Source organism: Fistularia commersonii, chromosome 3 (assembly GCF_037954325.1).
Source record: "Fistularia commersonii isolate RoL2024-O1a breed Wild chromosome 3, RoL_Fcom_v1.0, whole genome shotgun sequence".
Classification (NCBI taxonomy): Eukaryota; Metazoa; Chordata; class Actinopteri; order Syngnathiformes; family Fistulariidae; genus Fistularia; species Fistularia commersonii.
This window is the reverse complement of record NC_141286.1, coordinates 19683847-19707538: the sequence shown is the minus strand read 5'-3', so window position 1 is coordinate 19707538 and position 23692 is coordinate 19683847. Positions and strand designations below refer to the sequence as shown.

At 37.6% G+C, this 23692-nt stretch overlaps 2 protein-coding genes across 8 annotated transcripts; both read right to left on the bottom strand.

Moving 5' to 3' along the window:
• Positions 1–1090: 1090 nt before the first annotated feature.
• LOC147235787 (inactive serine protease PAMR1-like) lies at positions 1091–20717 on the bottom strand. 7 transcript variants are annotated; one of them, XM_086144008.1, is made up of 13 exons: positions 16415–20717; positions 14573–14746; positions 14171–14296; positions 11008–11137; positions 9858–10075; positions 8530–8718; positions 8245–8424; positions 7889–7955; positions 6516–6778; positions 5342–5658; positions 2704–5104; positions 2562–2599; positions 1093–2351 (listed from the first exon to the last, which is right to left on the bottom strand). In XM_086144008.1, exons 1-11 carry the CDS (start codon positions 16494–16496, stop codon positions 4532–4534), a joined length of 2319 nt encoding a protein of 772 aa, XP_086000134.1. In that variant the 5' UTR covers positions 16497–20717; the 3' UTR covers positions 1093–2351; positions 2562–2599; positions 2704–4531. The 7 variants fall into 7 exon arrangements, with proteins under 7 accessions (XP_086000132.1, XP_086000130.1, XP_086000137.1 ...); XM_086144009.1 differs by having other exon boundaries at positions 1093–2338; XM_086144007.1 differs by having other exon boundaries at positions 1097–1293; positions 2211–2599.
• Positions 20718–20842: 125 nt separating this feature from the next.
• slc35c1 (solute carrier family 35 member C1) lies at positions 20843–22699 on the bottom strand. Its single transcript, XM_086144012.1, has 2 exons — positions 22082–22699; positions 20843–21612 (listed from the first exon to the last, which is right to left on the bottom strand). The coding sequence occupies exons 1-2, from the start codon at positions 22593–22595 to the stop codon at positions 21008–21010; spliced, it is 1119 nt and encodes a 372-aa protein (XP_086000138.1). The 5' UTR covers positions 22596–22699; the 3' UTR covers positions 20843–21007.
• Between the last annotated feature and the right edge of the window lie 993 nt (positions 22700–23692).

Sequence of the window (23692 nt, the reverse complement as noted above, 5' to 3'; positions counted from 1 at the left end):
CCAAACCTTTCTTTACGATGTCCGTCTTTTCTTGAAAAGTCCATCTTGAAAATGGCTTTGACAATAAATCTATGACCACATCAATTTCTTCTCGTCCTTCAGCCATCATGGGTGGACAAATAGCTATTATATCAACACAACAATATTTGTGTTTGTGCAGCCCACTACAGATGCAACCTGCTAGCTCTGACTAGTACACGCTCTGACTATCCAATCAAAAGGCGTGTGACAAGCTGACACTACCGTACCGTTCTGGAAGGCCTTGGTGTCACAACTCAAAGTCTGATTGGTTGAATCAACAGTTTCATTGACATTTATTTTTTGCTAGAGTGGGTGTGAAGCAGATTCTGAAGGCCTCCAGGCAGATTTCTTTGAGTCTGACCCTGCCTGGCAACATATAATGGCTGAAATGTGATTGGCTAATGCTTTAATATGAAAATACATGTCTGGAAGCAACACAGCCAGGGAAAAGGAAGCGGACAGACCATTTGGAATTATTTAATAAGTATTCATGGACAAAATATAATTATACTCAGTCTGTGATTCAGATATTTTTCAGGCCAGTAGAGAAAACCTTGCATGCCCTAATGGCCCACTACTTCTATATATATGTATCTACATACATAAGAAGGCATCAATAATAACAGTAATGACCTTCAAAATCTTTTCAGTTTTAGAAATTGTCATTTTAATAGCTTCACTCTTTGCACTACTGTTTTGGGGCCTCCAGCAATGCACTTCCCTGTTGAGGCTAATGTATATTCAGTACGTGTTGTTTATTCTTATTAGTAAACTTCTTATCAATTTCTGCCAACAATGGCAGAGCAGTCCCCCTAAATGAACTACTTGGGCGCAGAATTAAAGAAAACTGTATTATATCTTTAACATTTGATTATAATAAAAATAGGCTACTGACCAGTAAGGAAAAAAAGGATAAAATAATCTTCAAAAGGTGGTAATTTTTTCCCTCAAAAGCTAAAAGATGGAGAGGTGAAGGGGTGACTTAAAATCATGCAGACATACTTTTAAGGGTGCCAGATTGAAGGAGCAAGTCAAGATAAAATGAAATGACACAGAATGAGTCTTTTTAATTGGAAGATAATGTTAAGATTCCACTTCTGTACATTTTACCAGATCTAAGGAAACATGTATTGAATTCATAATGTTTTGTCTCTGTAATCTGTGAAAGGAAATTGACCTTCGATGCAGCATTTCGAAATAACAACAGGCCATGTTGAGGTCTCTCTTACTGAGAGCCAAGTGTCCGTTTGGAGGTTAATGATGTGCTTGTGGCTGCAATGAATGGACAATAAGGAATATGAGATAACTTATCCAGCATTTTAAAGGAATTGTTGATTTGCATTGGAAATCCAAGTGAGCCAGCGTTTACTGTTTGTAATGAATTTGATAAGGGCAAGAAATTCATGTGGTACTAATATTACCAGGGCTTTACTCTATGGCAACACATGGATGTATGGACATTATGTGAGAAAACATAGGCATGAATACACTCATAATATATTGGACTACTGTAAGTATGACAGTTGTTTTTTCATGACTTCGAATAACTCAAGTACTTTTTGTTACTTTAGCATATGCCAGGGATAATATATTACAGGGTCATATGTTACCGGATTCTGGACATTAACAGAACATCAGGAAAATGAATAGTACTTTGACACATAAGTCATTTTACAAGACAGCCTTTTTTAATTTAGAAAATGCATGTATCATAATATATCATATTAACCAATCCACACAGACTTGGCATTTAAATTAGAGTTTGTATAATAAATATAAAACACATCTACTGTCAAGTTATAAGCTTCGTGAACAAGATAACATTTCTATATGATCTTCAAATCTAAGCTCAATCTAATTTTATCTTAATCATTTATTTGATGATTTATTCAAAATTGTGTTAGATGTTGTGAGGAATTCCAGCAGCAATTCTGACATTAACTAAGCTATAGACTTTACACTGCCAGGCAAGAGCAAATCGTATGGAACAAACCAAATTGAATTAGTCATTCTAGTTTTATTTCTTTTCAGTGAAAATGTTTCAAAATTATGTTTGGACACATAAAGTTGACTTACTATTAAAGTCAGAGTGAATGTCTAGAATCATTCACTCGAAAATTATCCTCTGGTGTCATTATCTGGTTTTGAGTGTGATAACTGTCAAATTTATATATTGGCTGATGACTTACCCTTCTATAAAATGCTAGGCTGACTTCCTTTGCTCCGTTACATTTGCAGTTACTTGATGTTTGCAGGGTTTAGTCCAGAACCCAAGCCCCTCACAATGCTAGACATTTTGCCAGTTTCATGAATTGGCCTGCAATCAGTTCCTTACATAGGTGAAGGATAGGACGACAATCAAGTATAGCTGCCTGCACGCTAAATATTAAGCATTAGGTCATAACACTGACAACATAAACATTGGCTTCAAGACAGCCATGATCAACATTGTTATTAGAAATATATTTCAGTTCCGCTATGAGAAAATCAGTTTATTGATATCATTTTTGGACACAAAAGATTAAATTGAATGTGCTCACCTGTGGATGCCCTATCTTCTTCAAATATGGGGATATTTCTGTTTGAAATAAATTGAATTATTATAGTCAAATATTCCCTGAATGTCTGCCAAATCAAAATTTCATAAGCATATGCTGACTTTTGTTAAACATAAAATCATACAGGTGTAGCAGACGGTTCCTCTTCCTCTAAGATGAGTAGATATTCTTGCTCCTCCCCCCTGCAACCTGAACAAATACAGGAACTCTCCACGTGCAGTGTGTGCTCACTGATGTCCAGACAGAAGGGTGGAGACTGGAAACGTGAGGAAAGAACCTGGTGTTAGGTGTGGGAGGGGTGTTCCCTTGCTTTAAGAGTGGTAGATTAGGAGACTCTCACTCCATTTTAGCATTAGGACATCATGTAGTAGATGAAGAACTTTGCCAGTGGAAAACCTAATATACCCTGTCCATTAATGAACTTCACAATGCAATATATTTGCATATGATTACTAATACTCTTTCTTTTCCATACATTTGAATGAGTTAGTATGGTCATTAGTCTAACAGCAGAATGGCATTTAGTGCATTTTCTGGAGTTTAATTATTATCTTCAAAGAGTTTGTTGGATAAAAAACCATTATACCTTAAGTGGCAAATAAAATTATTGTATCTCTCATTTTGTTATTTGCAGTTATTGTCACACAAGTTTCTTATTGTGTAACTTCCCAGGTTGAAAGAGTATCCTCCACAAATCCTGCAAGGGAGAACTGGTGTCTGCATCTCAGGAGTAAGAGCTAAGCTTAGTAAATCCTCTCAGTGTGTTTGTCAATGACATGTTGGATAGTCTCAAGAGAATCTGACGAATGCTTAGTCGGAAATGGAAACTCCCTCCAGAAACACAAAAGCTACATATATGTACTACAGCAAATTAATATCCAAATGCTTTGATGATCCAAATGTACTGTATTATCATGCAAATGGAAGTGTATGACTTACATGCCAAACCTCACTTTGATATGTCCCATTGAGACGTCTGTCTGTGTGTGATAGATATGAATACATCATATTCATTTCTTTAAAATTGTTCATTTACAGCTCTGGACCTGCTTTGAGAATTACTCACATCCAGGAAGATCGGCAAATTAAGTGCCAAATATAGTGCAATGGGATGAACAGTCAACACTTGTGCACAGCCTTGTACTGATTGGACAGAACCTTAAACATTTATCATTTGTCATTATTTATCAAACTGTTGAGAGGAGGAGAACAGAAACTCACAGGGAAACAATAGAAAGTCAGAAAGTCAGTTCTCTGCATTGGTCAAACAAAGCCTGTACCTCAAGACGAAAGTTCCCAACTGATAGAATACATGAATATATTATGACAGGCTGGGATTTCGCAAAGCAACAATCGGCGTCCAGGGTAAATTGCTCTTTAGAAAATGGTTTTAATTTAACAGACCGCAAACAGCGGAAACCCAGGGGGTGTCTCTCTTAGCGTTAGCAGTTAGCCTGAGGTTGCACTCCCCCATTGTAACTGACGGTGCAGGTTAGTGTCACACATCGAATACAACATTTTACAGTCATTCAACCATTGAGTTTTTTAACATAGAACCAAGAGAAGCTCCCAACAGTCATCATCATCATCATTCGCAACAACATATTTCAATTGCTCATTCTGTGATACAAATCAAGCACTCATAATCAAGTTTCTTGTTTTGTATGTTTTATGTTTTTTTTTCTTTCTCTACACACCTGCAAAGTGTTATCCAGACACGATATGGGGTTGTTGCTTACTATGCTTATTGCTAGTAGTTTGAAGTTAATTTTGACTTTTTCAGTGTTGGAACACTAGCATATGAGGGACAATTAGGAGTCGCTACCTCTTGTGATATTTAAAAAACATAGTATGTGCTCATAGAAAAGAACCACTGAAATATTTTTGATCAAGTTGGAGATTGAGACTGAAGTCCCTAAATTGTTGAGACCACAGATATAGTGGTCCAATATCTACTTCATGTTGTCCTTTATCCAATTTTGAAAGTTGGCTATTTTTACCTGAACACTATGAGTCTTCTGGGGACAGTTTGTTTCCTTGTAGACAAAACTTTCCAAACCTAACAGCTGCCAGCCTGCTGTAGATGCCGGAAGAGTCTCCTCATGACCTGATGAGACACCACCAGTGGCAGGTTGTACAGCTAACACAGTTGTTATGCCTGGTATAAAACTGGAACAAAGGCCTTGTGGACTGGACATTTTACTAATGATGCACAGGCTGTTATCATTGATTGATGGGGTATGTGCTCCTTGTTTGGCAAATTGCCTTTCACAATGAGAAACATCACTCAACTCAACATTCTCCAGCGTGCTCAGGGGGATGTAGTCATCCATTTGCTTGTGATCATTTGATATCATCCACCGTGAAGTGTAAGCCTCTCGTGTGGTCACCTCTCCTCCTTGCAATTCTGGTAGACACACAGGCAGCACACGCTGACTTATTTTGGCCTTGTCCTTTAACTTCAACACAGCCACATTGAAGTCTGGAGCAGTAAAAAAGCTTGGGTGCACTAAAATGTTGGAAATCTTTTGAGAAAGACAGAGAAAAAAAGGGATTCATCTTTAATTGTATCTTTAAAAAAGAACTCCAAATGAGAAATTAATTTCTATCTGGTTATTACATAACCTTGACTTAAATTTTTTCCATGGATTTTCAAGTGTAAGGGGTTCTTTTTTTTCTCAGTCATTTATATATAGCACACCATATACAATGTGTCAAAGTACTATTTACGCCTTTTATAACAAATGAAGAATAGGTTGTACCCTGAGATGATGCTTTTTTTTTTGCCGGCCAACCACCACCCTCACATTGGCTGGGGGAATCAGCTCCTGCGTGTCCTTCTTCACCACACAGTGAGCTGCCAGCAGGACGCTACGCTGTGCGATTAGAGCTCCGCTGCAGGCGAGGTACCAGAATGTGGCCTCTTCTGAGGCCCCCTGTTGGTCAAACAAGGTCATTACAGGGGGCCTCGGGCTGCTGTCAGTGTGCACGGGAGGTGAACGGATATAGATGGCTGCGTGCCATGGCAACTGAGTGTATGTCAGGTTGAGTGTGCTGGATGTGTCGAGTTTTCCACACACTAGGGGGAAAAAAAAATGTATGTCAAAGAACAAAATCAGATAAAAAATGTACACGTGGTCAAATAATCTGCTTTTGCCAATTTTCAAATAATAGAGACTATTCTTAAACTGTAGAAATAGAAATATCTCAAATAAAAACAATTGGGATGCTTTGGACTATACTATAAATATATATAAGAAATATCATGGAAAATAGTTTCACTTCATGTATGTATGTATTTACTTATCTTAATTATGTATAAAATTGAGTGGTATGGTTTTTTGTTTATTTTTACATAGTACATGTTTTGCGAAGCTAAATTTATTCCTCAAAATGTGCTTGTACTATATATGAAACGTTTCATTGCTGAAGACATGGCATGCAAAATTGTTGCAATAGACTAGAAAAGTTAATGTTTTTCTTCACATGACCTGATTTTCTATCTGGCAGCTTTCAAATATTATATTGTAATTTTCATTCTTGCCAGCATTATCAGAAATGTAAAGAACCGTTCATGCTATTTGGACTTGCTGTGTTCTTCATACTTTGATTTTCAAAATTATACATTTTCTATTGAGAACAAGCTAAGAACAGTATCTGTAAATCATCTGCAGTTAGAATGAGTGAAAGTACTTTGAAACTCAGACCAATTTTGACTTTTCATGATTTTCTTACTTTCTACATTAACTTAACACTGTCTGACTACAACAGCAACACATTCTCTCCCAAGCCTGGGTCAGATACAGAATGGGTTCACAATGGAGTGCATTATAAACCATAATTAATTAGAAAATATTGGTAAAGCATGAATTTGCATTTGCATAAATATTGTCTGAACTTTAATTTCAGTAAATATCCATTTGTTGTTGCTCTCACCTGGTGAACAAGAGGCATGGCGCCCACTCCACCTGCCAGTTTTAAGACAGGTGCGTTGGGAGCTTCCGGTGTTGTGGTAGAGAGGCGAGCTACACTTGTATGTAATTCTTGTGAAGACTGAATGAAAGCCACGAGGAAGCTCTTCTAATGAAGCATCAACTGTATCTAACTTTCTATCTGTAGTTAGTGGAAAAAATCCCCCTGACAATATATCGTGTATGTCATATGTAGACGAGACAGGGAGTCTTGTGCCTGGATTCTCTCTGTGGAAAAAAAAAAAAAAACAGAAACAAGACTGATTTCTTGTGTGTGTCTATGCACCCAACAGCAGTTCAGACTCCCCACCCTTTTTGGGGTCCCTCGAGGAGGTACTTGAAAGCATCCCTGTCGGGGACTCCCTCCTCTTATCAAGGGTCTTATATGCTCAACTGGGCAGCGACAGTGACACAAGGAAAGGTGTGAGAGTGAGGAACGGTCCTTGACTTCTGTGCTTCTGTGTCATGGACTGTCCATAACAAACAGCCCGTTCAGACATACAGGTGTGCACATGTACACCTGGCACCAGAACCCTTTAAGCCGTAGTTCAATGATAGACTTTGTGGTTGTATCATCGGACTTAATGCTGCATGTTCCAAACACTGGGGTGAAGAGAGGGGCAGAGCTGTCAACTGATCACCAGCTGGTGGTGAGCAGGTTCTGATGGTGGGAAAGGACACCGGTCAGATCTGGCAGACCAAAACGCATTGTGAGGGTCTGTTGGGAATGTCTGGTAGAGTCCCCTGTCAGAAAGAATTTTAATTCCCACCTAAGGCAGAGCTTAAACCACATCCTGAGGAGCCAGGTGACATTAAGACTGAGTGGGCCATGTTCCGTGTCTCCATTGTCCCGGCGGCAGACCAGAGCTGTGGTTGGAAGGTGGTCGGTGCCTGTCGAGGGGGGGAGATGGAGAGCTGCTGACCTCCTCTCTGGACAATGTGGATCAGTGGCAGGAATACTTCCACTGATCTCCTCAATCCCGATGACACATCTTCCACCTACTGCTTCTGCAGTTTTGTGTGGAAGGTGGGAACTGTGCTGCTGGATTGGCCCTTAAAAAGGGGCATCGGAGGGTATGCGCCAACAACAGAAGATGGATGGATGGAATATATACTGTGCCAACAAAGGTTATCTTAAGGTAGCAAATTCACATATGACTGTATTGATTTCATACTGTGGTAGATTTCTTCAAGCTAAACTGCAATGAAACTACTTGGACTTAGACTGTGTCTTTCGGAGTGTTACTTTCACAAAAAAACAAATCTCTACACACTTACTTAGAAATGCACAAAGGCTATGTACACATACTATGAATAATGCAATGTTATACTTGATACCTTAAAAGATGGTGTGGCTTTATAACATGCTGTTGCACAAGGTCAGATACTTTGGGCACTCGGCAGGCTAAAAGAAGGAAAATAACAAGGAGAAAAATTAATGCTGTGAAATATTTCTCTAAACTTCATTGACTGAAACAGTACACTTGTAGAAACAGTATTAGCCGATAACCTTCTCATACAGTTATCTTGGTACTCTACTTTCATGGAAGGATATTTTGGAAACGTAGCATATAAAGAGTAGGAATTAACTTTGTACAGGTCTCACTTGCTGAAGTGAGTGAAACAGGCTTCTGTTTTTATAGATGTGTACAACAGCATGTGCTGAACTCTGGTGTATTTTTGAAAACAACTACCTCTCACACACTTGGGTGGCCTGCTACTCCATGTTCCATTAGAGATACAGGTGCTGTAGCGGTTTCCAGCGAGAATGTAGGAGTTTTTACAAAAAAACTCTACCATTTCTGCTCCTCCATCTGAGTGACTAGTGGTTCTGTAGAAGCCATTTAGAGGCTTGGGTGGGAGAGAACACTGGACTGTGCTCCCATGTGACGTGAGAGAAGAAATGAACAGCAGAAGACATGTAAAATGTAGTTTTTACACTCAAAAGCAAAAAGGTTAAAGTTATTGATGGAAACTACCTTTTACACATGTAGGTGTTTTGCCACTCCATGTACCATTGAATAGACAGGTTCTCTCCTGGGGGCCGATCAGTGTGAAATGTGGAAGGCACCGGTAGTTTACAGACACAAGCTTCTCCTCTAGGTCAAATAGAGGCAGCATATATCCATTAGCCAGCGTATCTGGTGGTGCACAGGTTGGATTCTTGGCTGAAAGTGTGGAGAAATGTTGGGGGCTGTGATATATGGAGTGCAAATATTCAGTCATTAAGAACAAATCTATATAAGAAACATTTCCAGTGTGGTGTTGTGACCTTCTGTTGAATTTTCAAAAATTAAAAACAATTAATGAAAGGGTTTGAAAACACACTATTTCAGCAGCTTTTTGAGACATCAAGTTCCTGTTGAAAGAAACTGCAGTTAAACATGCACCCTCCCCCCAAGTTCAGTAAAATCAGACAAAAAAAAAGCTGCATAATTCATAATTTTGCATCCCTGGTGGGATTTAACCAGTCATTTGATAAATAAGTATTGCATAATTTACGGATTACTGAATTGGGACCAACTTGCTTTGAATGCATAGGGAGTTTCTTCTGTAAAATATTAAATTGTGACCAAAAAAATACCAGATTGTAGATGTGCAAAGAGTTAATGTGTGTAACACCAATATGTAATCGTTTAATTGTTTAATTTCTAATTTTGAAAATGAAAATGATGCAGCTCAGCAAAATTGTTTTTAGTAGTTCCCATTGCACCACAGAATCACATTATCCTTGTATATGAAAGATTTATATAATGAAATGCAAGTAAAAAAAACAAAACAAAAAAACTTAAGTTGTTTTGATAAATAACAAATACATGAATTAATGAATACTTGGCCATCTATTTGCCTTGATCGACAACTGTGTCTTTCTGAAGATCTTTGGAATAATAGCCTATTTCATTATTTAATGCCCAAAAGGCAGCACTGTCTGCACCAAGACAGTTTTCTAGCTGGCATTAAAGGATGAATTCATAGAAGGAAGAATAATAGCCCTGGTATATTGAAATCTATGAGCACAGTATAGAAGGAGCTGAGTCCTTTTTAATTGCTACTGCACAAAATCCCATAGGTTTTTCTAACCTAATGGGGTTTTTATACGTGTTTTTTCATGACAGCATGAGCAGATTTATTAATTATTCCTAACAACATGATACAAGCAGGTATCTTTTATAATACTGCGGTTTCTGTTCTTAAACACAACTAAATAAATGAACAATAAGGACTTATCATTGAACATGTTTCACCTTTTGAAATCAAATTGTACATTTATTCTGCACACATGCACACAAATTGCCATAATACCTGCCTGGTCTCTCTTGAAACGTAAGAACAAAGCCATCGAAGTTGTTGTATCCATCTGAAGTGAACAGGATGTGAATACTGTTCCCGGAACTTTGAAGAGGTGGAGGTAGTTTGTCCCCACAAAAACGGCCAATGACAGGCGAGTTGAGATCACGGCCATCTCTCAATTCAATGTAGTCATAATGACACCTGTGGTCAAATTCCAGATTGAGCAATGAAAACCTGCAGCAAAACAAAAAAGTAAAGAGACCCAACAATTAGTTATAGTTGACACACAGCCAATCTTAGAGGACAATGTCCTTCCCTCCAACAATAATAAATAAATATTAAAAATTAAACGTAAATCATATTTTTCAAAAGTTTAAAGCAGACAGTATTTGTAGATTTTTTTATCCAGTTTTTTTTCACCCTCTGAGGTCTTAACTGTCTCTTGCTCTCATTCTAAATATGTTTCGTAAACTTTTGTACTGGTATAATTCTGTGTTTTTTGTTGATTGATGTTGTGTAAACTTGTTATTTTTGCTCATCTTGTCTAGGGCTATCCTGAAAGAGATTGCTAATCCCAGTCAGATTTTTCCGTGGTCCATAAAGGTGAAATATAAAAAAATATATCAAAAACATATATTATATAAATAAATAATTAAATACATCGACAAAAACTGTGTCATTGCTCTGATTTTACCAAACCCTAACTTAAACTAGTTTTAACACTGGTCCTTTCCATTTATTATACTTAAATAAAATATACATAAAAAAGTTATATGAAGTTTGATATTATAGCAAACTGTCACTTGAGACTAATTTTGTCTTTTTCGAGTGACACAGAAGAACAAGGTGATACAGCAGCAAGGCAAACAGAACAAAAACAAACCAAATCAGGTAAGCATGATTAAAGCAAAAATGATCAAAATAGTTAATTCATAAAATATGACGCTTCCCTGAGAAATGAGGGTATATAGTATGGAGGCCGAGGTATAGTTTGCTTTTTATTCCCTTTTGGTATTGAGAGAAGATGGAGCTGTTGACGCAATAGATAGGCTGTGGGATCATACATGAATTGAAGATCAGACGCAAAGGATATTACATGAGGTGAATTTTTGTAGTGAAACATTTACTATTACCATATTTTCAAACATGAAATAGAGGGGACCCACCTCAGTTCAATAATATTGCCCCTCTCCACTTGCACTCTCCATTCACAGCGGGCATTTGTTGGATAACTCTCCAGCGCTATGTGACCCTGAGTCCTCCGAATGATGCCTCCACAGACTAGACACACAAAATCTTTCACATTGCTATCACATTGTGGATTTGACACTTATATTGATTGTATGAGCATCATATGATCTGAACATATCAATGGTTGAGGGAGCGATTCATTCCTCAACATTTAAACATTGCTGATATTTGCCTGATGTGTGATAGCAACATACAACATTGTCCAATATTCAAGAGAGTTGAGAGGGTTCAGGGTTAAAGCTTTGGATTTAGTAGTGTCGGTTTTAAACATTTCAGACTTACCCATCATTCCAAAATTTTTGCATTCGTTGCAAATTAAACACCCAATTTAAATGCAGATGATCCAGAGAAGTTATGTGAGACAACAAAAGTGGGCCCCATTCCTGTCATTGTGTTTGTCAAACTGACAGTGCATGGCAGAATGACAACCAAGTAGCAATTTCCCTGGGGTCACGTCAAAAAAAAGATGGAAAAATACAAGAATTAATAAAATGATGGTAGGAGAGACCTATTTAATTGCTCTATTAATAAAATAATGTTTCATGAAGAGTCTCCCCATGCACATATTGGCCTAAAATTGATTAGTACTTGCACATTAGTACTTGCAAAAAACCCTGATTTCTATTGAAATGAGGCATCAACCTCAAAATTTCATTTTTTGAATTTCAATTACTGAGATGAAATTTAACAACAAAGCATTGTCACCACCAAGTGTCCTCCCAGTGTATTACATTGCTGACAACAATGGCATACATTGCCATGAATGATTCATACAAAGCCTTGCTTATTATAAAGTTTATTAACTAATAATAACTGAAATACCATTCAAATGACATAGCTTAAAGAATCTTTGTACATGTATAAAAATTACCTCCGGAATCAATAAAGTATTTTGGATTCCATGTTGATTAAATGTTAGATGTCATCCTTTCAAAGAGTCAGGTTTGAAAGTATTTGTCCGTTCCATAGATTTGTTGGAAACTACTATTTCACAGATCAAACTGCATGCATCAGCTTTAATCTTATTTTGTTGTATTGTTGTGCTGTGTCCTGCTTTTTAAGGCTGATTGTGTCAGTTTTTGACTCCAGTGAACCTGAGAGCTACTATCTCTAAATTCCGTTTCACTCTGTGTAATGTCAATAAAAGTCTTGAATCTTGAGGTAGCTGTGGTGACATACTGGTCCAATGTGAAGAAAGTGAAATTTCCTCAAAGTAGTTTCATTATTTTATTTTAGTAGTCTTTTTTAGCAATCAGCCTTCCCAGGACGAATAAACCTCCTCCAGCTAACCCAATTCTCTGTATCCACTTCTCTCTCACTAACTAACTGTGTCCTTTTTCCTTACATTCATTAATCTTCTGTTTTGTAATTTCCTCAAGGCCACCTGCCTGGCAGTTCCAACCCTAGCATTCTTCAACCAATTTATTCACTCTATGAAAAAGATGTTGAACTATCACTTGATTGATACCAATAAAGTGTCTCCAACCTGGCTGCCAAAACAACAAATTACAAATTCAGGCTGCGTATACTACTACTACTCCTAATCATCCTCATCATCATCATATTAATAATAAATGAGATATAATAATGATAAATGTAAATGAGAGGATCCCAGATGGAATGGTGAAGCTACAGGGAGTAGAGATGAAGTTGGAGGATTTCAAGTACTAAGGGTACAGTCCAGAGCAATGGAGAGTGTGGAAAAGAGGTGAAGAAACGTGTTCAAGCAGATTGGAACGGGTGGAGAAAAGTGTCAGGGGTGATGTGTGATAAAAGAGTATCAGCCAGAATGAAAGGAAAGGTGGGTAGGACAGTTGTGAGACCAGCGATACTGTATGGTTTGGAGTCAGTGGCACTGAAGTGAAGACAGGAAGCAGAGCTGGAGGTAGCAGAGATGAAAATGTTGCGGTTCTCTTGGAGAGTGACGAGGATGGATAGGATCAGGCTATGAGGGTATGTTTTGTATATGAGGTCAGAAAAACTGAACTGAGATGATTAGCTCATATATATATGAGGGATATTGAAGGATGCTGGTGTTTGAACTGCCAGACAGGAGGTCTAGAGTAAGAGCAAAGAGCAGATTTATGAATGTAGCAAAAGAGGATATGAAGTTAGTTGGTGTGAGAAGAGAGGTTACAGTGCCTTGGGTTAGCTGCAGAAAGTTGATTTACTGTGGCAACCTCTGAAGGGAAAAGCCAAAAGTAAAAGAAGACGACCCATTATCTACCACTTATTCTGCACTCAGGGTTGTGGGGATGCTGAAGCCTATCCCTGCTTTCATTGGGCGGGGGGCAGAGTACATCCTGGACCGGTTGCAACTCCATTACAAGGCCACTTATGGAGACAAACAACCATTCACTCTCTCATTTGCATATCTGGGCAATTTTTCCAGTTTATTTAGATTAACCCCATGCGTTTTTTTGGGCCGTGGGAGGAAACCAGGAGGAAACCCACCTAGACACAGGGAGTACATGCAAACTCCAGACAGAAAAGCCCCCCTGTGGAAATCGAACCAGGGTCCTTTGTGCTGTGAGGTGGAAGCGCTAACCAATCCACACTGGTCCCCTGTAATAACAATGGTAAAAACATTCCCAGTCACTCAATTAGTTTACTAGTTATACAACATAACTGCGATTTGCAAGTGAATTGTTTGCTCTACGTTAAAATAAATACAGTAAATAATGCTAAATTGCAACATCGTTGTTTTGTCTCTGTGTGGACCTGTGATTGACTGGTGACCAGTGTAGGGTGCACCCCACCTCTTGCTCACTGACAGCTGGGATAGGCTACAGCTTCCCCCCATCACCCTGAGTGTAGGATAAGAGGTAGATATAATGGATGGATGCAACATCTTTTTCTTAATATGGCGACCAAAAGATTTTGTAAGCATCTTGAACCAAGGGTAACAGAGCCTTTAACTTTCCCTCCCATTCTCTTCCCACTACTACCAGTACTACTATTCCTTTTACTTCATCATTTTGTTACTTTTGTTATAAAATGACTTTTCATTTCATCCAATTTTAATCTGCCATGAGAAAGGTTCTCGGTTACCCAGAACGCAACAGTGAGATAACTCACTTTTACAGTCGCCTCCACTCCAGCCTTGTCGACACTCTGTACAATACTTTCCATTTACAAAGAAGTCATCATTGGCTTTCCATGTTCCATTGTGGCAGGTTTTACAGTTCTCAAAGAGACTGCAGCCTGCCAAAAAGGGAAGATAAAAAAGAGGTGGATGAAACATGAAATAAATCCTTTGGAAAAGAAAAATACAAAAAAAACCTAATTGTTTGGGAGCTTTGGTATTTTGCGTACAGGAGATGCATTTCATGAGTTGTGATCTGTTTCGCAGACAGATATAAATTAATTTGTCAGACTGCAGCAGCTGCCCATTTGTTACAGTGTGAGACAGTTAACTTTTCAAGCATGGAAACTACAGACAATGCAGATAAAAAGAGATCAACAATAAGATGGTCCTACCTGGGTGAATGATACAGGGGTCACACTGATCCAAGGCATTCCGACAGCAAGGAACAGTGTAGCCCACTTTCGACCCTTTAGAGGGACACCGACACTGGATCAGATGGTACTCACAACAGGGACGGCACATGGTACTCCACTCAGAGCTTGGGCAGTTATCGGCCATAGGTGCTACTACAAAAAAAAAAAAAACAAAAAAAAAAAAAAGGATTTACCTGAACTTGACCTCTAAATTCTTACATTTGCATTGCTCAGCTTGAAAATGTTTTTGAAACTGGCAATTACCAATTGCCAATTGCTGTAACTGCCCCTTTTGGCCCCAATACAAACCCTAAGTATTACAGTTTTGTATTGGTGCAAAACAATGTAAAGTTAGCTTTTTAAATAGAATATTGTTCTAAGTTAGAACTTTGAGTTTATTGTGTTCAACACAAGATGATGTACCGGTACATTAACTTGTCAAAGTTGGGCAACATACTATTCCTTAAAAGAAACAGGTATGCTCATTCAAGATAGTGTAATTTATGTATACGAGTATATAAGTTCCAAAATTGTTCTAGTTTGCTATGTAAAGGTAGTAGCAATATACAAGTGGCATGGCAGCGCAGTGTTCAGCACTTTGGCCTCACAGCATGGAGTTTGCATATTCCCCCTGTGTCTGTGTGGATTTCCTCCGGGTTCTCCGGTTTTCTTCCAAAGTCAAAAAACATGTAGAGGGTTAACTGGAAAATTGCCTAGATGTGCGAATGAGAGAGTGAGTGGTTGTCTGTCTGTATATGTGGCTTTGTGATTGACAAGTGATCAGTCCAGGGTGCACCTTGCCTCTTGCCTGATGGCAGCTGGGATAGGCTCCAGCATTCCCCCTGACCCTCAGTGGGATAAGTGGTAGATAATGGATGGATGGATAGTAGCAATATACAATATAGATGTCGGTATAAAACCTCAATGCATTTGAATAGTTTTTGGAGGGAAATTTTTTTTTGGCCTTTGTTCTTTGTTTTATAGTTATACCTACTGACTTTTTATCTGCAGAAAAACTCAAGGAGGTATTCTATAAAATGTATACAAATTTTTGTGCAATAACGCTGCATTAAACAAAAAATGGTGTGGCTAATACATGATAACATGACAGCAGCTTTGTCTATGAAATCTTTTCCAGCTGTTGTTTTAGTTTAGAAATGACGCACACTTCAGAGAAAGAAAAAAAGCCCAGGGAAAATCTCCAAAGGCGAGACACTCAAAATATTAACCCTTAAAATTACTTCTCGGTTAATCCAAACAAAAATAAAGGCCATCTTACCATTGAACTATTACTCAGTATAAAACGTTATAATTGCTATAGAAAATATGATTTGAATGGATCCACTATACTTAACCTTTATTTTACATTAGCCAAAATTTATAGCCATCAAAAGTTTTAGTACAACTCAATTGGTATAAAGTACATTCCTCTTGTGGTGCTCACTTGTGAAAAAAAAATACAGCAGTGAGTCTTTCCAGAAATGGTCCAGTTGCTCAAACAGAGAGAAGTGACACTATCATACATTGCCACTTGATCCAAAAAGTTAGTTAAACATTATAAACCAAAATATAGATAGATTAAAAAAAAAAATACTGGGATGCCCAATGCATTTATTTCAATCCAGGTTATATCGGGATCATTGTAATTTGCTGGGTAAACAATGAGGTGTGACTACAGAATGAACAAAATAACAAAACAATAACTTGTTACAAAATAACTTCATCATTAGTCACATAGTCCACCGGCCCTTTAAAGGAGCACACAATCTGAATTTTCAGTCAGAAAATATCAACAAAGTTAAACAAACACTTTATACATACCATGAGGCAGAGATGTTGCACACAAGGGAAAAACGAGAAGGAAGAAGAAATGATTTGGGTTAGCCAGATGATAAGATCCCATGTTTGCATCCAAGACAGAGTCAAGGAGAACTAGCAAGTGTTGACTGCAGGTCTTCCTTGTTGGCTCAAGATGTGACGTAGCCAATGATTAATTTTCCCATCTCAGCCGAGAGCTGCTTAACTCTTTGTCTTCATAATGTTCAGAATGTTTTTCGTTTGTGAATCCTACCTTGACAATGTGCAAGTGCTGGATTAGTAAGAGAGAGAGAGAAAAAAATGTGTCTGTTGGCAACAGAAATGGATAGTGGATTTGAGGACAATAAATGCATACTAATGAGGAAAACAGTAAAAAAGGAGTGTGGAGGGGAAAATCTGTTACTTCATGTACAAGCAGTTTTAAAGGAAACTTAAAACAGTTGAGTTTTTCTCTTGAAGCAGCAGTGAAGTTTAAATTGAACTCCATCCTACAGTTTTATTGCAATGCGTGAATATTTATTGGCATAAAGCCAAACATTTGCTGATGTATCATCATACAAAAGTTGTCATGCTGAATATGACAGTCTAACAACCTTTTGAAAGAAAGATTACAGATGTCCTTTGTAATGACCCCATGAAATGTTTATGATTTCACTCAACAAAGATTTTTCCCCAAGGCAATGAGCCTGTCAATTCATTTCCATTTCATAGCCAAATCTTATTTTCCATTGCCCAAGCCTTTCCCATTGACATTCCTTCCATTTTCTTATCTGTTCTAATGTTCTCCATTACAGCCAGTTTGAAGGCAAGAGTTTAAGATTGATAATCCTTGAAGAATCGTAACAGCTGTTATTTTTATTGCATCTAATATCCAATAATATCAAATATACTGACAAAGATATGGAGATTCTTGAGCTCAATTAGGAATCCCAAATTAGCTTATAGAGCAGTGATTAAAGCAGAATTGTAATGTGGTTTACTAATTTTGAAAACACGCCTAGTAATTATCTTATGTAAAATCATGTACCTATCCAGTGGAAACCATCTATTCATATAGTCTAAGAATTCCATTTTTATGCAAATTTTAATTCGACATGTAGTAAGAAAGAAAAATAATAGATTCCAACAGCAAATGCAAAACGTTTCATTAACTTGTTTGATGTGCATTGATTTTTTTGTTGTAAATCTATGTTAAAATACTTTTAGAACTTTGGAGGGCAGTTGACCTGAGAATACTAGGATTTCAGGATTGTGATCCAGACCCATTCATTTGAACTGAGGGAATTGAATTAATGCCCTGACATCTTTTTCAAACATGTCACAATAAAGTTGACTTTTGGCCCTTCTGTTATCAAGTTTTATCATTTTTCCTTTAGGACAATGTGTGAAATTTGATTTCTGCAGTTACTGTTAAAACAAAGGTTTGGAGTTCAGTAGGCCTTGACCTTTACTCAATGATTAAAACAGATGTGTTTAACTTGATGTAATTAAATTTTCCTTAAGTCGTTCCAGAGATCATAACTGATGGTGGTGGAATGATGGAAAGGCTTTGGGGTCACAGTCATTTTAAAACTTTGAAACAGGGCTTTTTCTACATTAGCTGTGTGTTCCAACATCCTAAACAAAAAATTATTTAAAAAAAAAAGAACAATTTCTGCTACGTCAACATATATCTAAAAATGTATAAGTGACACAACATTGTCAATCTTCATAAGGTATTATGAATTAATGATGCAGTAATGGCTAACTGAGTCGATAAAAAATATCCTGCTTGTCTTACAGAAATTGCACTCGCTAAAAGTTCACAACATAATTGGTTCATTTGAATGAGTAATTAAAAAAATATTAAATACTGTCTTTATTTTGACATTCTGTGATGATGACCTTCATACAATTAAAGGCATATCTCAATAAAAAGGTATTAGACAGAAATATGAAAAAGGTTGTAAACCCTTAGGAGAGGGTTTTTTTTCTTTTCAGGGTGAAAAAGTAAAAGGCCAAGTAACTTACAACAATTGCAATGTTTCAAACATTGTGACTGATAATAGCCTTATAGCCTCTGAACTGTCATCAGTTCTGACGATATTGCCTTCCTGTCTATTACCTTTCTCAACCCGACATGAGAGATTTAAAAGTTTATGAATTATGATCTTTCTGACCGTATGACAGTTACAAAAATTTCATGCGGTCAGATTCATTGTTGATTTTTTTTTTTTTTTTTGACATCAGAGGCCAGTGCTGTTTGGCTTGCCTGATTACAGTGATCTTGTAGCTATATTTGGTCCTGAGTTGCTCAGAGCCATGTTCCATTTGGGGGTCAGTGACTGTCACTCGGCCCTACTGCAACATCAATTGGCCTCCTGAGTTTCCATCCAGTTCTGACATCAGAAGCCCCAAGGTCCCCTGTCTAATGGGAAGAGTGACACAAAGAAAGGGCAGGAGATTTCAGACCTTTCATATGGTCTTTGAGAATAAACTCTAGTAACTAGTATGTACATTAATAACAATTAACAGAGACTAAATTTTTGCCTTTTCTGCTTGAGCCAACAGTACTGAAATAATGTCAGAACTCAGCACCAATGTCTTTTTTAAATGTATTGCAGCAACAAGTCAGGTTCTATCATTAGAGCCGTGAATTACGAAGCAACATGGGTCCTTATGATGATAAAACAAAACCGGTAATCTGTACAGTTACAAAAATATATCAAAGCCAAATCCCGTGTCCCCTAATCCCCACAGCTATGTACCTAATCATATAACTTAATGTTATCTAAAATTGATTAAAACAAACACTTCAATTTACTACAGGAGTGCACAGCAACAGTAAAATGTTGTGAGCTGTTGCTTACAAAAGCTCATAACAGACACATAAATTATGTACGAGGTAATCAAACAACTTAATTTTAGCATGTGGTAGTGGTACACATCACTACAAATACAATACCTTACATACTTCTAATGCAATAAAAAGCAGAACAAAGGCAGGCTCTCAAACTGAATGATTACAAAAATTAAGCTCCATCCCTGGCATCCTTAATTAAGAGCACCATTTCCACATGAATTCTCTAAAGAATAGAATCATTGTGACTTTCTGAGCAAGAGTTACAAAAATATAACATTTGGCAAAAGGCACTGTCTCCAAGCCACATATAGACATTCACTCTCATTAACATCCACAGTCTGTTTAGTCTTCTAGTAAGTTGAGTTTTTTAAGTCTGAGGGGGAAAGCTAGAGAATCCAGATAAACCAACAGCCACAGGTGAACAAATGCACCACTCAGCCAAATACATCTTTTTTTCCCCACAAGAGTCCTAAAATGACCCGACAACATAATTAAAATAATTACATGACCAGTACGAAAGGGTTATCTCTTGTAGTTTTGGAAGTATGTGGAATATGGATCAAGGAAAATTATGTCAGAGATCCAATATTACTTCACTGCTGGATCTTTAATGACATGCATACAGTAAATTTTGGTGCAATATGTTTTAATATGAAAGTCTTACTAAAGGTAAAACATTCAAGGTGATGGAATTGACTAATATAAACGAGTTTGACCAAAATGCCATATCAAAGTTGCACTTAATACAAGATAGATAACATTTTCTGAAATGATTGAACCAGAAAATGAAAAATGATTTGAAAGTGTCTTAATTAGAATTCATGTTTAGTGTTATCTTCTCATTGTTTATGTTAACATCATTGCATCATTTGCTCTTTGCTTTCCTTACCTGGAAATGTTAGATAATTAAAGCTGTTGTGAAAAAAAAAAAAAAAACAATTGTATGAAGACCCACCACACGACCACCTCCACGCCTGTGGTTGTACTGTAAGCTGTAAATATACCACTGCATGGAAGTCTTATTTTCAAACATGTGAAATTTGATGCCTGGAGCAGAGTTCCCACAAAGCCTTCTCTCGGTTTCTCCCTATTGTATTTTTCTTTTAAAAAAAATGCCACTATCTTAAGAAAAGCCCTAACCCCCAACTGTCACAAAGTATCTTTCCCGTGGGTATATGTTTGACATTCACTGCATTGAATGTTTTTGATTCTTGGAAGTGTTTTTGCATCCAAAATTAGTCCTTTCTTCACAATATACTCATAAAAACTGCGATTTGAAGGGATAACCCAGCAAGTGAAGTATGAAACATTACAAAATTAAGAAGAAAATGATAGAAATTTAAAACTGTATAGGTACGCACAAACAATGGGGATGAACTGACATGTAAGATCACAAACTTGATTTTTTTTTTTTTACGTTATAGATTTTTAATGAAAGTTTGCTTCAAAACATAATAACCTGTAAAAAAATAGTTATTTGAATAGAGCATATTAAAAGACCTACCAGAACAAAAGTACTATATCCATTCATGAAAACAATAAATGTATCGCTCACCTTTTAAAGCTTCAAATGAAAAGTTCTTGTATCCCTATAAATAAAACTGTTTATTGGCAGACCCTTAAAGGCAGTTTGTCTTTTTAATACATTTTAAAAAGGTTCTAAATTAATTATAATAGTCACAAATAAAGGCATATCACTTCATAAATCCCGATGGACAGTACGCTGCAATTACTAACACCATGATTAAACATTATCAGCATCCAGTTGAAGAGGTTACACCCACCCCATGTTGCCTTTCTCCCCCTAGCAAAAGTCTTTCTTTAGCTGAATCCTGAGGGCCTCTTTTAGGAGTCTTCTTCATTTCTCTGCCCTTGACCCAAGTATAGGCTGAAGAGCCAAAAAGAACCAACATGTTACTAGTCCACCACAGCAGGCTTTTACTAGAGGAGTTATACATCACGGCAATGACAGTCTGAGCGCAGGCTTTTGCAGTTCCTGAGACATTGTGTGTCAGCGGACTTGTGTACTTGATCTGGAGGCCAGTGATGTAACCGATAGCAAAACCAAACAATCCACCGATTGTCATCATGCCCCAAAAGCCAAGGTCAGTGACGCGAGTGAAACTTGTGAGACGGCCCAGCTCTCCAAACACAAGAATCAGCGGGAGGAAGAGGACTGAGGCATTTATGTTATTGTAGTAGGAGAGCTTCCAGATATTTCCGTCCACTGCCGGCATAACCTTTTTGGTGTAGATGGCATTGAGTGACACACAGGCGCTGGCCAGCACCCCAAAGAAGACACCTGACCAGGAGAGGGACCCAGCCATGCCTTCCTGATCAACGCCAAGCCAGAATCCACCTGAGAATCAGCAACACATGGAGGATTTAATACAATATAAAGAACAATTAGATAGTAATTTCACTATTTTTAATGTGTTTTCCCCCCTCACCCAAACCAGAAAAGTTGAAATTAATTTGTTACTTCTTTTTAACCATAATAATGATAATAATATTAACAACAACAACAACAACAACAACAACAACTTTACTTTCAATATGTTTAATAACAATCTACTATTTTCAACCCATACCAAGTGACTCCCCTATAAAATTTGAAATCACTGGGCTAATGTATATAATATAAGTAGGTAGGTAAATACATACAATATTTTACTGCCATGGATCAATATTTATATTTGATATTAAACAAGTATTTCAAGATGCAACGGGTTCTGGTTTTCTGGTTTTTACTGCAAAACATAACATAACCTCGCAAATATCAAATGTGACTGGACAGCGACTATTATATCAATTGGAGGACTACCTACCTAGAATGACCCCACAACACAGCAAGGCTTGGAAAGATGTTGTCTGTCTCAGGATGACGAACGATAAGAGCACATTGAACACTGTGCTGAGGGAACGGCCGACTGTGTAAAAAGCCACCCCGACATGTTTAAGGCAGAGGTTGTTGAAAGTGATCATGCCAATGAAGACGATCGACAGTGGCAGGATCTCCCGGGAAGTCTTCAAATCAAATTTGACTGACGGGAAGTTGATCAATTTCGGGCACAATTTTGACAAAATCTGCATGCACCAGCAGAGCCCGACGGTCACCACGCACTGGTAAAAAGTGACAAACAACGGCGCGTCTAAGTCACGGTTATCCAGCAGGTGATTATTGAGGAACACCATTGTTATTGAAACGAACCAGTACATAGCAACAACAGCAGCTATTCTCATAGCCCGGAAGACGAAGGGCTCCCCGTGAGCGTCCGGGTCCATAATTTCCCACCCGGCCATCTTCAAGATACTTGACCGCATTGGTTGTGTTCTGTTCATGGTTTCAGAGAAGGAACCGCGACTGGTTGTAAATGTGGGGCATTTAAAATGCTCGAAAACTGAACTAAATCGGACAGACGTAAGAGGCTAACTCGGCCATCGCCACAGCGACAACAGTTCTAACGTTTCCGGATTAAATTCACAATAAAACCACCTATAACGCTTGTCTGATTCAATTATTTGCAAATTGTACTGGCTAACTGATCTAAAAAGGGGGTTAATAACTATATACAGACGTGATAGCATTTATAAACTGATTAATTTTTTTAACCGACATCAAATTTTTTTAACCAACATTGATAGCGATGCAATCGTTGATGTTGACGTAGTGATTTACTCGAAAGAAAACTATCATTTTGCAAACACGGGATGTATACCATGACTCTCCCGCCCCGCAAATATTCCCTTTTAATTCTATTAGTAAGACAACATCAACAATTTCCTTCAGGATAAATAAAGTTGTTCTTATTCTTAAAAAAAAAAAAAACATCCAATATGTCACACTTATGTTGAAGGTTCACAGACGCTCGAACCGGAAGTTCTCCGAACGTAAGTCATGTGCCGCCTTTCAGTACAACAGTGGTTCTTAACCTGCGGGGGTTCGGCGAAAATCAAGACACAAACTCGATTCATGTAATTCGTGATGACAAATAAAATAAACAAATAAATAAATAAATAAATAAAAATTTAAACGCCGCGCTTGGCCATCACTGGCTGCAGGTGACCACGCTACATAGCTTGGCCCATCTGTGCTGCAGGGATTTTGGTGCGTTCTGTAGTCAACTTGGGACTGTCGTGATGATACGGTGTGTGATCTCTTTCTTAATGTTTTAATCCCTTCATACTAATTATGTTGAGCAAAAATAAAAAGTGGTCGGACGAATATGTACAATAGGGATTCACATTTATAACAGAATGTGATAGCAGTCTGCTACCTAACTGGTTTTGTTGTGTTAAAATCATGCGTTGCTGGTTTTGTTCTTTGAACACAGTGATATTGATTCACAGTTCATTTTGTGCACCAATAAAACATGTATCTATGTCTTGAATTTCTATAAAAATAAATAAATAAAAAAAACATTTTATTTTTCCAATAA

Bases quoted from the DNA above. Each gene is read 5' to 3' on its own strand.
- slc35c1 (XM_086144012.1), bottom strand. From the start codon at position 22,595: ATGAACAGAACACAACCAATGCGGTCAAGTATCTTGAAGATGGCCGGG. The intron at 21,613-22,081 runs GTAGGTAGTCCT...GCTGATTCTCAG, and splicing joins GTGTTGTGGGGTCATTCTAG to GTGGATTCTGGCTTGGCGTT.
- LOC147235787 (XM_086144006.1), bottom strand. From the start codon at position 16,496: ATGGGATCTTATCATCTGGCTAACCCAAATCATTTCTTCTTCCTTCTC. The intron at 10,076-11,007 runs GTGGGTCCCCTC...GTTTTGCTGCAG, and splicing joins GGCAATATTATTGAACTGAG to GTTTTCATTGCTCAATCTGG. The intron at 5,659-6,515 runs GTGAGAGCAACA...TTTTCCCCCTAG, and splicing joins CCATGCCTCTTGTTCACCAG to TGTGTGGAAAACTCGACACA.